The 15,167-nt window shown below is 42.8% G+C and overlaps 1 protein-coding gene across 1 annotated transcript; it reads right to left on the bottom strand.

Moving 5' to 3' along the window:
* Positions 1-11,389: 11,389 nt before the first annotated feature.
* LOC109405893 (uncharacterized) lies at positions 11,390-12,523 on the bottom strand. The gene has a single exon (XM_019678948.3). The coding sequence runs from the start codon at positions 12,262-12,264 to the stop codon at positions 11,428-11,430; it is 837 nt and encodes a 278-aa protein (XP_019534493.2). The 5' UTR covers positions 12,265-12,523; the 3' UTR covers positions 11,390-11,427.
* Positions 12,524-15,167: the final 2,644 nt, after the last annotated feature.

The raw sequence follows: 15,167 nt of genomic DNA, 5'->3' as shown, positions 1-15,167 counted from the left end.
GGCATTACGTGAGCGATTCCAATTGGAAGATGTACATACACTTTTGTACAGCGCCTAAATGTATTGTATTTCTAATTGTACTACATCGAACTGGTGGACGTTACGCTGCTTTCACTTTCTACCCTATCATGGTAGAATGATGAGCTCGAGAATGTTGATGTGTGGCTGTTGGTTGTTCCTGTTTCCTGTCCGATTGGGGGTCCATTACGGGTTGCCGTTTACCGATGTACAAGTATCCCGGTTCATTTGAGCCATGGGCTCAGAAGAGGGTCAGTGTCAGCTGCTCTCAGGAAGAAAGAGCAACTGACGAAAGTGCCGGGGCTGGGATCGAACCTATGACCATCTGCTTATGAAGCAAACGTGTACCCACTACGCCATGGGCCCCGGCTAAAATGGCTCTATGTCAATGCAAAATTTCGTCAATCGCATTTGATTCGGTTGTGGCAAGTTCAAAAGGGAGAAGAGGAGAAGACCTCCAAAATCAGATATAAAAACCCGATTTAATCCACCTATGGTGAACAGAACCCTTCTTACACTCATTAAAACTATTGTTGTATTATTCGTATTTAACATATTTATTTTGTGTGATGGACCAAAAGTTCTAGAAAATATTGTGGATTTGGCATCTAGTGGATTGGTTTCCAAAATAGCATCATGGATCATGGACTAAACAACCAGAAATGCCAGACACCTTCTAGAATCTTGTGTGAAATTTTTAAAAAATGGCTTACATATTCTGGAATATTATATCTTTTGTTAACTGCCAAAAGATCTTGAATCGATTACCAAAAGGACAAAAATAATATATCTACTATGCTAATCAGTTTTGGAATTAGCTAGTTATTTTGGCTGTCCGGTTCTTGCATTTTTCCCACAATATATAAATTCAAAGCTTTCATTTAATATATTGTTAGTTTTCATAGAATCCCTGTTTATTTGTAACTTGTTATTTATGATTTTATTGGAAACAATAACCTGCTAGTATACACTTTATATGAGGCCAGCATTGTTTATTGAACAATAATTTCCCATAGACTGGTCAAAAGCTCATGCAAGATAACAAGCGAATAAAATAATAAAAAAAGGAATTTATTGAAATACTCTTTGAAAGATATCTCAGTAACCAAATGTCCAATCAAAATAAAATTTCAGGGTCTTTTACAAGGATACTATAGCTTTCATTTGATGCTAAGAGAACCCAAATCGGTTGACAGACGGCTAAGATGTTTATTATGATACACTTGGTCAAAAATCTCTCAAAAGATTAACCTATATTACTCCCAAGTACTCTTTGAAAGATATCTCGATAACCAAACGTCCAATCCTAATAAAATTGTATAAGATTCTACTAGGATGTTAAAGCTTTCATTTGGTGCCAGGAGAACCGAAATCGGTTGACAGACGGTGAGATATTTATTATGATACACTTGGTCAAAAATCTCAAAAAGTTTAGTTGTATAAATCCTAAGTACTCTTCGAAAGATATCTCTGTAACCAAATGTCCAATCCCAATAAAATTTCTGGGCAATCTACTAGGATGTTGTAGCTTTCATTTAGTGCCAAGAGAACCTAAATTGATTGACACACGGCTGAGATATTTAGTATGATACACTTTGTTGAAAATCTCAAAAAGTTTAGTTGTATAACCCCTAAGTACTCTTCGAAAGATATCTCAGTAACCAAATGTCCAATCGAAAAAAAATTCAGAGCGTTCTACTAGGATGTTGTAGCTTTCATTTGCTGCCAAGAGAACTCAACTCGGTTGACATACGGCTGAGATATTCATCAATATGCTAAATGTTAAAAATCTCTTAAAAAGCTAACCTATATTACTTCAAAGTTCTCTTCGAAAGATATCTCGGTAACCAAATGTCAGATCGTAATAAAATTCAATAGGGTTCTACTAGGATGTTGTAGCTTTCATTTGCAACTAATAGACTCCAAATCGGATATCAGACGGCTGAGAAACGTGCGTGACTTTTTTTTGTAACACACGCACACACACATACATACACACACACACACACACACACACACACACACACACACACACACACACACACACACACACACACACACACACACACACACACACACACACACACACACACACACACACACACACACACACACACACACACACACACACACACACACACACACACACACACACACACACACACACACACACACACACACACACACACACACACACACACATACATACACACTAGAGTGGGTCATCGTTTATATGGAAAAATGAAAAATTCAACGATATCTCATCAGATCAAAGCTTTTTTGATCCCATTTCAGGACCCAAATAAGTGTGCAAAGTTTGGGCACGATCGGTTTTGTCTACGTTTTGCGCATCGCGTTTGAAGTTTGTATGGAGTTTTACATGGGAAAACACACTTTTTTGCATTTCTCTCATAACAAGCTCGAATTTTTCTAAAACCATGTAACCAATGAAAGGAAAACATAGCCTAGGGTGTCCTGAAAAATTTTGTCGAAGACCGCGAAGGGATCTGATGCTTATGAAAAAAGTTATAGCGTTGGCATTGCTTGGCGAAACAGCATGATTTTGTTGCTATTGTTATTCCTTTACATGTAAAAACATAAACACATACATGCGGTTCGTTGGTTATAACTATTTTCACAAGCATCGGATCGCTTAGCGGTCTTCAACAAAGTTTTTCAGGACATTCTAGGCTATCATTCTACAGTATCGGTTAAAAAGTTTCAGACAAACTTTTTCAACTTATGACAAAAATGCAAAAAAGTACGTTTTCCCATACAAAATCCCATCCCCAGTTCAATACAGTAGAATAGAATAGAATAAATTTAGGCGCTGTACAAAAGTGGAAGTGCAGCGTCCAATTGGAATCGCTCACGTAGTACCCTAGTGGACAAGAGAGCTGTAAATTAGGTTAAGTGATTAAGAATAAAAAAAAAAAAAAAATGTGTAGATATCTTGAGAACAGAAGTAGAATATCTTAGGATATCAAAACTAAAATGTAATGACAATGATGCACAAAAATGCGTTTTTTGAAGAATGATCCAAAAATTGTCATTGCATTATAACTTTTTTCAACGTTCAAAGTGTACCTATGTTTTGAGGGCTTGTGAAGCATTGATATATTGTTGATAAACGTTCAAAATTTCATTCAATTTGGTTCACTGGCTTCGGAGATATGACAGTTCAAGAAAAAGATGTTTAAAAAAATGTGATTTATTTACGAGAACGGTTCTAACTTCGCGAAAGATTAATTAATTGAGCTCAATTTTGTGTGGCTCCGTGGTCGTGCGGCTAGGGTCACCAAGCTCTTAGTCGCATCATGCTGAGGAGAGCGGGTTCGATTCCGATGGGGAAAGATATCTCTGTAACCAAATGTCCAATCCCAATAAAATTTCTGGGCAATCTACTAGGATGTTGTAGCTTTCATTTAGTGCCAAGAGAACCTAAATTGATTGACACACGGCTGAGATATTTAGTATGATACACTTTGTTGAAAATTTCAAAAAGTTTAGTTGTATAACCCCTAAGTACTCTTCGAAAGATATCTCAGTAACCAAATGTCCAATCGAAAAAAAATTTCAGAGCGTTCTACTAGGATGTTGTAGCTTTCATTTGCAACTAACAGACTCCAAATCGGATATCAGACGGCTGAGAAACGTGCGTGACTTTTTTTTGTAACATTCGCACACACACATACACACACACACACACACACACACACACACACACACACACACACACACACACACACACACACACACACACACACACACACACACACACACACACACACACACACACACACACACACACACACACACACACACACACACACACACACACACACACACACACACACACACACACACACACACACACACACACACACACATACACATACACACAGATGATGGCTACACTCACAGCGACCACCTGGCGGTTCGCTACAGTATCGACTACAACAACAGCAGACAGCGGATAGAAGAAGAGGCGGCTAGGCCAAGGCCAAGCCCTCGTAGGTGGAAGACATCATACTTCGACGAAGAGGTATTTAGGGAAGCGCTCCGCCGTGAGCGAAACTTACTCGGTTTAGACGGCGACGAGCTGGTAGCGGTGCTCTCACGTGCGTGTGATGCGACCATGCCTAGGCGAGTCCACCCTAGAAATGGGAGGCCACCGGCTTACTGGTGGACCGACGCGATTGCGGACCTGCGCCGCGCCTGCCTACGGGCTAGGCGGCGGATGCAGCGAGCACGATCAGAGGAAGAGCGAAACGAACGGCGGGTGGTGTTCGCCGCTGCAAAAGCCGCGCTCAAGACCGAGATAAGAGCAAGCAAGAAGGCCTGCTTTGAGGGTCTCTGTCAGAGTGCCAATACGAACCCGTGGGGTGATGCCTACAGGATCGTTATGGCCAAGACGAGAGGTGTGATGGCTCCTTCAGAGCAATCTCCAGAGATGTTGGAGGGGATCATTGGAGGACTTTTTCCGCGTCATGATCCTAGTCCTTGGCCTCCTTTCGTAGGACAGCCGGGGACTGGGGCTGGCGATGAGGAAAGGGTAACCGATGTGGAACTTGCGGGGATAGCTAAGTCCCTTAGCGTAGGTAAGGCCCCAGGTCCGGACGGAGTTCCGAACCTGGCCTTAAAAGTAGCTATTGCAGAAGCTCCCGAGATGTTCAGGTCTACTATGCAGAAATGCCTGGACGAGGGAGTTTTCCCAGAAGCTTGGAAGAGGCAGAGCCTGGTACTATTGCCAAAGGCGGGGAAACCACCCGGAGACCCGTCGGCATATAGACCAATATGCTTGATTGACACGGCGGGGAAGGTGCTCGAAAAGATCATCCTCAATAGAATGTTGAAGTTCACTGAGGGCGTAAATGGTCTCTCGAGCAACCAGTATGGCTTCCGGAAGGGGAGGTCCACCGTAGACGCTATCTTGTCGGTTACAAAAACCGCCGAGAAAGCACTCGAGCCTAAGAGGAGGGGAATTCGCTTCTGCGGGGTAGTGACTCTGGATGTAAGGAATGCATTTAATAGCGCCAGTTGGGCTGCTATTGCCGATGCGCTCCTGCGTCTGGGGATACCGGAGTACTTGTACAAGATTCTCGGAAGCTACTTCCAGAATCGCGTACTAGTTTACGACACGGAGGTGGGTCGGAAGTGCTTTCACATAACCTCAGGAGTCCCGCAAGGTTCCATCCTGGGTCCGGTGTTATGGAATGTCATGTACGACGAGGTGTTGAGGTTAGAGTACCCAGTAGGAGTGGTGATTGTTGGATTTGCCGACGATATTACGCTCGAAGTCTACGGTGAAACGATCAAGGAGGTGAAGTTGACTACCGACCACTCGATCAAAGTTGTGGAGGCGTGGATGCGGTCCAGAAAACTGGAGCTGGCTCACCACAAGACAGAGGTGACGGTTGTGAACAACATGCAGTCGGCGCAGCAGACGGAGATCAGTGTAGGAGAGTGCACTATCCTGTCGAAGCGCTCTGTCAAGCACTTGGGCGTGATGATCGACGATAAGCTTACCTTCGGTAGCCACGTCGATTATGCCTGTAAAAGAGCCTCCACAGCTATTGCGGCACTGTCCCGGATGATGTCCAATAGCTCAGCGGTGTACGCCAGTAAGCGCAAGCTTCTGGCTAGTGTTGCTACGTCCATACTTAGGTATGGCGGCCCGGCGTGGGGTACCGCGCTAAGTACTGAATGCTACCGACGGAAGCTGGAAAGTACTTACAGGCTTATGTGTCTGAGGGTTGCAAGCGCGTACCGTACCGTGTCACACGACGCTCTCTGTGTCATTACTGGTATGGTGCCCATCAGCATTCTTATCAGTGAGGATATGGAGTGCTTCGAAATGCGCGGCACAAGAGGCATACGCAAGACTGTCAGGATGGCCTCTATGGTCAAATGGCAGCGCGCGTGGGACAGTTCCACCAAAGGAAGGTGGACCCATAGGTTGATACCGAGGGTAGATAGTTGGATTAACAGGCGCCATGGGGAAGTTTCATTCCACCTGACACAGGTCCTTACAGGTCATGGTTGCTTCCGACAGTATCTACACCGTTTCGGGCATGCGGATTCTCCCGAATGCCCAGTGTGCAATGGTTTAGAGGAAACGGCGGAACACGTTTTGTTCGTGTGCCCGCGTTTTCGCACAATGCGTGACCGCATGCTTGCCACATGCGGGGAGGACACAACTCCGGACAACTTGGTCCAGAGAATGTGTAGGGATGAGATTAGCTGGAATGCCGTTTCAACGGCTATCACCCATATCGTCTGGGAGCTACAAAGGAGGTGGCGCGTGGACTCGGAGAATGGCTAGTCCAGATGCAGTACAAGAGGTGGTCCAGGGGTTCGAAGTCGGCTTCGTAGGTCATACCGGTGCCCTGCGGTCGAGATCGACCCTTACAGCAATTAAGTGGCCGCGGAGAGGAAGTCCCGGTAGCGGTGCTGTCGTGGCGTCAGTCTACTGGGTTGGATCTGAGCCCGCGGTTGGAAAGGGGTCCCCGGCAAGGGTCGGGGTAGGTGAGACCCTGCTGTCTGCAACCTACGGATGCATCTGATAAGGCCTGAAGGGTAGTGATACCCTTGCCTTCAGCAGGTCAGATCGGGTTGCATGTGGGCATCAGTTCTTGATGTCCGCTCAGCAGTAGGGCGCGGGCGGGGTTGACCCTGCCCGCCTTCCGAGGACAAAGGGAGTGGTGAGGACCACTCGGGAAACTGGCTAAGCGCCAGCATGCTACCGTGATGGACTCTCCAAAGCGAGTCATCGATGTTCGTTGCTGCAGGCTACGCAGCTAACCTTGTGGGTGCGATGTGCACTAGCCCCTCTCTGAAGCAATACCTTCTTGGTGGTTCCGGAGAGACGTAGGGTTTGGCGACCATAGGAATGGTTTAGTGGGTACGAGGAGAGAGTAGTCCTGGATTTTACTTTTGTTGTAGAAGACGGCCTGTCAGACCTACACTACCCTAACCTTCTGTTAGGGTGTCTGTTGAGCAGATTATCCCCCTATGGTTTAGAAGGAAAAAAAAAAAAAACACACACACACACACACACACACACACACACACACACACACACACACACACACACACACACACACACACACACACACACACACACACACACACACACACACACACACACACACACACACACACACACACACACACACACACATTTGCTCAGTTCGTCGAGCTGAGTTGATTGGTATATGATACTCGGCCCTGCGGGCCTCGGATCGAAAGTCGGTTTTTCGAGCGGTATTTATACCCTTCTTATGGGTGTAAGAAGGGTAAAAAGGCTCGTGTTGAATGTCATCCATTGATTCATGGTAATCTGACATATGTGTCTTTCCGGATTGACCTACATTCGCATTCCTTTCATTGCAATCTACTTATTACCTTGGCCTAATATTTACATATAACTAATTAAACTTCGACTTCTAGTATAAACCTTAATGCATCTACATCTATCCTATTATTGGAATTATCAATGAAGGCGATGTAATCTACTAAAGTTTTTAATATCAACGATCTTGTTGCTGTTGATGTCCATTCAAGTGTGGGTCGCAGTAGGGTAACCAATATAATTTGGACCCCCATATATTTTGGACCCCCTGGGTTGTATTATCACAACTTACACAGATTTAATGAAGAGGTGAAGCAAAATTTTAGAATCATTCGCTAAATTACATTGCTCTACACGGGTAGCAATCATTTCCTCACTGGAAATATCATTATTTACCTTGAAATTTAATTTGATCAATCTGGTCGTCCAGGCGAGTGTCTCAACATGTTTACAAAAAGAGATTGCGGTGCTGAGGAAACTTGCAGATGTAAACAAAAACGTTTATCATTCTAGCGCATTAAATTCGCAAAGTTCGTGTAATCAGCCTTTGTTAATCAAGTAATTAGGATGTGATCCAACTTATTCGAGTGGCAGATTCTTCGAAAATAGTTTCAAACGGGTTTAAACACCGGGTGTCCAAAATATATATTTCAGAGGGTCCAAAATGTATTGGGGTGTCCAAAACAGTGTAAACTGATGCTTTATAAGTTAGTCATTTTCATCAAATATTCAGCCAGAAATCACCTTGTGTATATTTTTAACGAACAGCGGTGGATTTTACGATCATACTTACATCATCATTATGCATAATATCATCTGAATCTGTTTGATTCTGACTTAAATTCAAACTAATGTCCTCTAGGGGTCCAAAATTCGACCGTTACCCTAGTTCCTCATACACAAAGGACCATCGACCGGTCGACAGCTGAACAAAATCAAAAACATCAACAAAACAAAGCACGGAAAAATTTCTGAAATTGAAAAAAAGTAACATTGCACGGAAAAATAATATTTCGGAAAAGTTAATGGTTCAAAGGTAAGGAAACAGTATAATAAACTGTTACATAAAGATCTGATGTAAATGTTTAGTAGGCACATTGTGCAAAGCTTGTGAACCATTCCATTACAATACTTTTCAATGTAGGTAGCTGGTACACTGTATGGTGCAGGAACATGGTACAAATTTCCCAAATGGAGGAGAACGTGCCTCTAGAGCCGACCTACGGATACTCGATGGTGCAGGAATGGTTTTCACCAAACATCCTATGATTAGTTTTTATCCAGGTAGGGTTTCGCGATAAAAGTCGTTGCCGTTAAATCACTGCTTTTTCTTTTATATTCGATTACTGCAATGTTTTTTGGGTTTCTGGAACAGCAGGCTGTTTGTTGTATGCAGATGTTATTTGTTGGCCACCGAAGTATTTGAATCACAGTGATTACTTTGTGGCCATCGTAGCACATATCTGGCCACAAGTGCGGCAGATCTTTCCTCATGTACACACGTCCGTTGGGTCTCTCTTTCTCGATCTGATTTTTGAGCTCAGTTCATTTGAATTGAACGTTATTTCGACTTACCAATGTTTGGCTCTACAGCTCTCACGGAACATACAAAGTTACCGTACATCTTCAGGGATTTCTCCTAGAATTCTTTATGGTTGTTTTCCTGAAATTCGTTTGAGGATTTCTTCATAAACTCATTCATAGGTTCCTTCAGGAATATAGTCCGTGATTTTTTTTGTAGAAATTCTTTCAAGAATTTTGGGGAATTCTTTCAGGATTTTTTCAGGGATTTTTCTTGGTGTTCTTCAAGGGATTTCTCCTGAAATTGTTGGAAAAATTCCTTGAGGAAGTCCTTCCGCGATTCCTTCTCAAATTCTTTAAAGGATTTCTACTATAACTCCTTGAGGAATTTATTTTGGATTATTTGGATATTCCATTTTTCTTGGAATTTCTCTTGAAATTGTTGGAGATATTTTTCCAGTAATTCCTTGAATTATTCCTCCTGGGATTCTTCTTGGTATTGCTTCAGGATTTTTTTTTTTCAGAAACTCCTTTTGGAATTTCTTTGGAAACTAATCCAGGATTTTCCAGGAAATCCTTCATTAATTTGTCTAAGAACTTCTTTAAGGAGCTCATACAGGAACTCTTCAAGGATATCTCACTGGAATTCTTTGAGGGATTTTTTTCTTGAAGTTCCTTGGTTCATTTCTTTTGTTATACCTTAAGGGATTTCTCCGGGAACTCCTTCAGAGCTCACTCCAGAAGTCTCTTCATTGATTCATCCAAAAAGTTTTTCATGGTTTTCTCCAGGAATTTATTCAGGGATTTTCCCTGGTATTCTTAGAGGTATTTCTCCTGGATTTACTGGACAGAATTTTGAAGTAACTTCCTTCAGCATCTCTTTCAGGGATTCCTCCAGGAATTTCATCTTGAAATTCATCAACAATTTCCTCAGGAATTCGTCCAGGTGTTCCTTCAGTAATTATTTTCCGTCAAATCTTTTTCCTTGAGTTTATCCAAAGATTCCTCTGGATGATTCTAGCTTGGACATAGAGTTTCTTCGTCACCCCGACTGGCGGACGATTGTTGACTCACAGTCTCAGAAAAAAGTCATGTAAATTTTGGATCTTGGATGCACGTAAAGGAGCGGCCCGTTTTACTCAAATTTACGACTTTTATCACAAATACAATCGAGCTAGCAATCGCTAAAACCGAATCAACAAATAAAACATATTGTTGGCGCGTATCTGGGGCCAACTCCAGTCGGGTCGGGGTGGACTGTATCACTTGTCGGGAATTCGGATTGAGAGGCACAACACCACTGGTTCACTAATTCACTACTTTATTTCTCTGCACCTTACACTACTACTTAACACTACTTAGAATTTAGCACTTTTACTTTTGCACTCGAACGAGGTATATGACGCGGCGATAGAAACATAACTGAAGTTGCGGGCGAACTTCTCGGGTATTTATATGTGCGCACCCGCAATCTGGAATGTTCGCGCAATATCGCGACGCTGGTTCCAGACGCGGGTGGAACTCTCTCGATGGCTGTCACTCTCGGGGTGCTGCTGTGGTGAGTTTTGTGTTAGTCACCACACTTCGGAGACGGCGACGATGACGGGACCACTCACTTGCTCTCATTGCTGGTACTCACAGTGGCTGTCGGAACTCACGTAATCAAATGCGTAGCAAGGGTGGGTCGTGTTGGGGGCGGCAAATCGATTAGTGTTTCGCATTCGTGGGTCGCGGTGGTTACGTTGGGTGATTAAATAGGATGCTCGTTGACTAATCTCACGTTCCGTACGGAACACATATGAAATTAAAATATTCGAACACCGGTCCGCTGATTGACAGAAACCTCTCAGCCATATCACCGTGCTGTGATCAGAGTTTAAAGTTTTCATTTTCAATGAGTGAAATTCAACGTGAATATTGAAAATTCTCAACTGAGGGATAAAAAAAATCCATTTTGGTGAATGAATTTTTTCACCTATTCATTCATTTTTTTGCCAGACAATTTTTACTGAGAAATAAAACTGGACCGTAACTCCCGATTATACTTCCAATCGCCTCAAAACTTGTATATAGTAGTTTATTGGAATATTAATTATGTTCTCTATTTGTCCATTAAGTCGTATTGTGCGACTGTTAACAGAAATTGGACATTTTACGACGTGCGAACAAATATTCGTGACAGCGAATTGAATGAAAAAAGAGAGGCATTCAGCTGACAATGAATGTGGTCAAACACGAATGAAAAAATGATAATGTCAGTGAATCTTCGAATTTTTTACTCTCTGGCTGTGATATAGATGTGAAATGTGAAACTGTTCCTACGTACCTGGTCACATAGGTTTGTTGACATCCTGTGCAACCAACTCGGACTTACATGATAGATGTTAAATTGAGTCAAATTTGCCATTTAGTCACTTGTAAATTCTTAATTTTTAAAAGTGACAGCCCAATATAAAAAAAATGCTGAACCAAAAAAAAAAATAATAATGAAAAACATAAATTGCAAAAACATTTATTAGTTCCGAATTGTTCCACTAGAAGAGTACCGCTTGTTCACAGATTCTACCACTTATCACCGACTGGAACATGCCCTGTAACAGTGGGTCCAAGAACGTATGCAAGCACTGCTTGTAGATTTGATACACCTGCTCCATCTTATCGGCACTGCAGTATTGAGCAGTCACATCCTCAACGCACTTCCTGGTACACGGAGAAATGATCTCTGGAACATTGTACTGCGCGTAGCTGGCATCAAACAGATAGCCCCTGTCCCAACTGTATGCTCCGACTCGAAGGGCTCCGATGAAGAGCGCCTGCTTGAACACTGGATCATCTAGGAAATTGCCAGCTGCAAACTGGGCCACCTTCTCGGGAGAAATGTTCAGAGTGAGTCGAACAAATTGAAGAAGCTGGAAGAACTCCAGAGGTTCCGCGGGATTGAATACATCATCCTTAATCAGACGGCCAAACTGCCTGTAGTAGCAGCTAAAGGTTTCGAAAGCTCGATAGTTTTGGTCGATCTCGTTCGGGCAGATACTATCCAGGCAAAGCTGCGTTCGCTGCTCGTACTCGGTATCCAATGCGTTCGGTTGGAAGAAATACCGGAACACGTTATTTCTCACGCCTCTGTAGTCATTCCAGGCTCCCACGTTGACCATGGCACAATGTATCAGACGTTTCACTTCCGGAATACTGGGATAACCGTAGTAGATGTACTGATCCAAGGTTACGTTGTCCACCTGGAGGTATTCACCGCATTCGTACAGGGCCGTGAAGAAACTCTTATACACGACATAGTGAGGCAGGTCACATCGTCCCACTGCCGCAAAGCACAGCACTAGCAGGGTGATCGAAGAAGTCGCCAAGCCCATGGTGGATGGTGCAAACCGGCGGCGCGTTTATTCGGGATGGAAGTTGGTAACGACACTACTGAACGCATTGACTTGCACTGATTTATTTATACGACCGGCGCGTAGTCGTCCTGCAGATGTTGTCGCACGTGTCTTTTTGTGGTACGATCTTTCCTGCTACATCGATGGGTTGGTTTGAAATCGTCGTTCAGTAAATGCAAGGGATGTTATAAACACACATGGATGAATAGTGCGGAAGCATTGATTCGGTAAACTGTTATGGAACGACAGATGAATTGGTGAAGTAATCCCTCTGCGGTTGGTTTTTCGGTCGGTGAAAATTAAAGATAGAGTGATTTTATTTCATCCAAAGCTTCGATCTTGGGTTTGAACCAGGAGGTTATGTGTGTACAAACCTGCTATTCCTGTAATCTACCTCAAGAAGGTCGAAAGCAAGGGTCAATGAAATACATTCTGTACCAGCCGGGATAACTGTTTGTACAGCGCTTAATTTCATTCTATTCTACTATATCGAACTGGTTTTTGTGCTGCTTTCACGTTTCTACTCTCTCCATGGTAGAACGTTGAGCACGAGGATGATGATGTGTGCCAACTGTTCCTTTTCCAGTTCGATTGAGGGCCAATTATGATTTGCCGTTTCGCCGATGTCCAATTATGTGCATCCGTTAGAACTATCAGCTCAGAAAAGGGATTAGTGCCAGCCACTCTCGGGGGAAGACCAACCGACGAAAAATTGCTAGTGCCGGGGCTGGGAACCCATAACCATCCGCTTATGAAGCGAACGTGTAACCAATGCGCCACGTGCCCCGGCTACTCTTAGTTTTCTCGTGTTTTTTTAGTAGAGTGAGTAAGAAACAAAAAAAAATTACACCAGCTGAGATTTCTCCAAAAAAATAAAAAACTAGCAGAGATTCCTTCATGGATTTCTACAGAGATTATTTAAATTTAAATTTTTAATTTCACGGTAATTCCTATTGGAAATCCACTTGTAATTCTTCTATGAATGCTCACTAGGATCCAGGAATGCTAATGGAGTTTAATCCACCAGGACGTTTTGCTGGGATTTCTCTGACAATTCCTGCTGGGAATCCTCCAGGAAATTTTAGAGGACTGTAGAAGACCGAATTGTGGAAAAAATCTCAGCTGATAATGCTTGAGAAATCGCGACATAAAAACCTAGTGAAAATATCTGCTGGTACTTTGAGAACATTTCTCAATAAAATCCTTGAAAATTTTTTGAAGGAGTCACAAGAACAATTTCAATATGAGCCTTTGGAGAAATCTCTGCAGAAATCCTTGGAAGAATCACACGAAGGATGTTCATATGAATTTTGGGAGAATCCCTTTGAAGATATTCCAACAAGTTTTTTTTTGAGAAATCCCATCCGTCATGTGTGAAAGAATTCTAAGAAAGATTCTCCGAAGTAACCTATAGGAATGCCTCCAGGAAATCTTGATGGGATTATCTAGAAATTCCTGCTGGGATTGCAGAAAAAATACCTTTTAAGATTCCTCCAGAAGTTTCTCCAGGGATTTGTTTCAAAAAAAAAAAAACCCACAATAATTCCTTTGATGCTATTTTCCTAGGATATTTTCAATTCCAAGAATATGGTCAGTAATCTTCCTGGAATGCCTAGTGGAATTCCTCCTGAAATTCTTCTTGAGACTCCTCAAGGGATTTCTCCACGGATTCTTCTAGAAATTTCTTATGTGGCTTCTTAAGAGATTTTTCTAAGGATTCCTGCAGGAATTCCTCTTGTGATTTTTGCATGGATTCGTCCAAAAATCCTCTGACATCATCACTAGGAAATCTTGCTGGGATTCCTGCAGCTATTCCGGCAGAAATTCAATAATGGATTTCTTTTTTCGTAGTTTCATAATCCTACTTGATAATCCCCTTGAGCTTATTTCAGAAACTTTTTTTTTTTTTTTTACTTATTCGTTTATTTGGAAGGCTCGGGCGCCACATGGGCATAACTGAGCCGAAATCTTTTGTTTTTTTACAATGGTTATACATTTTACAATTTATTACTGCCTTAAAACTATGTTAGTTTGGGAAGCCGAAGTACTCGCGGCTGTTTCGAGGTTAAGGATTGAAGAAAAAAAATGGGAAGGACGGATTTATGGGTTTAAAACTAAATTATTTGCTAACTTATACTAAAACTTTGATGGGACAAATTGTCCATATCTGTAACGGAACCAAAAAGAAAGGACTTTATCGGCAGAAAACGACAAGAAGAGGACAAACGGAAGGGGGTGACGACATACAGGGGCGAACAACAAAACCAAAAGGCGGACAACGAAAACAAGGAATGTACTACATCAAACTCTGACATCAACACGTTTCAAAAACTGGTAAATCAGGTTCATGTATTCCAAATCAAGTCCTGCCAACACTTCTCTAACGGGTTTCTGTTGTTTTCCTCGGACCCGGAGAATTTCATGTAGCTCAGATCTGACCTCACGATACTCATTGCATCCCCACACGACATGTTCGATATCCTGGTAAGCCACGCCACAGACACAGAGATTGCTTTCTAAGAGCCCAACACGGAAGGTATGTGCGTTCAACAAATAGTGGTTGGACATCAACCGACACATTACACGAATGAAATCGCGGCTCAAATCCAACCCTTTGAACCATGGCTTCTTCGACACCTGTGGAATGATGGAGTGCAACCATCTACCCATCTCTCCATCTCTCCATTTGTGTTGCCAGCTGATCAAGGTCTCCTGACGGGCCAATTCAAAAAATTCGTCGAAGGCGATTTGACGCTCATAAATATCGCCTTCGCTAGCGCCCACCTTAGCCAGAGAGTCCGCTTTCTCATTGCCCGGAATTGAGCAATGTGAAGGGACCCAAGCTATGGTGATGATGTATGAGCGTTTGGACAAAGCACTCA

The sequence above is a fragment of the Aedes albopictus genome, chromosome 2, assembly GCF_035046485.1.
Source record: "Aedes albopictus strain Foshan chromosome 2, AalbF5, whole genome shotgun sequence".
Lineage (NCBI taxonomy): Eukaryota > Metazoa > Arthropoda > Insecta > Diptera > Culicidae > Aedes > Aedes albopictus.
Note: the sequence above shows the minus strand (reverse complement) of the source record. Positions and strands in the feature narration are given on the sequence as shown.

Bases quoted from the DNA above. Each gene is read 5' to 3' on its own strand.
- LOC109405893 (XM_019678948.3), bottom strand. From the start codon at position 12,264: ATGGGCTTGGCGACTTCTTCGATCACCCTGCTAGTGCTGTGCTTTGCG.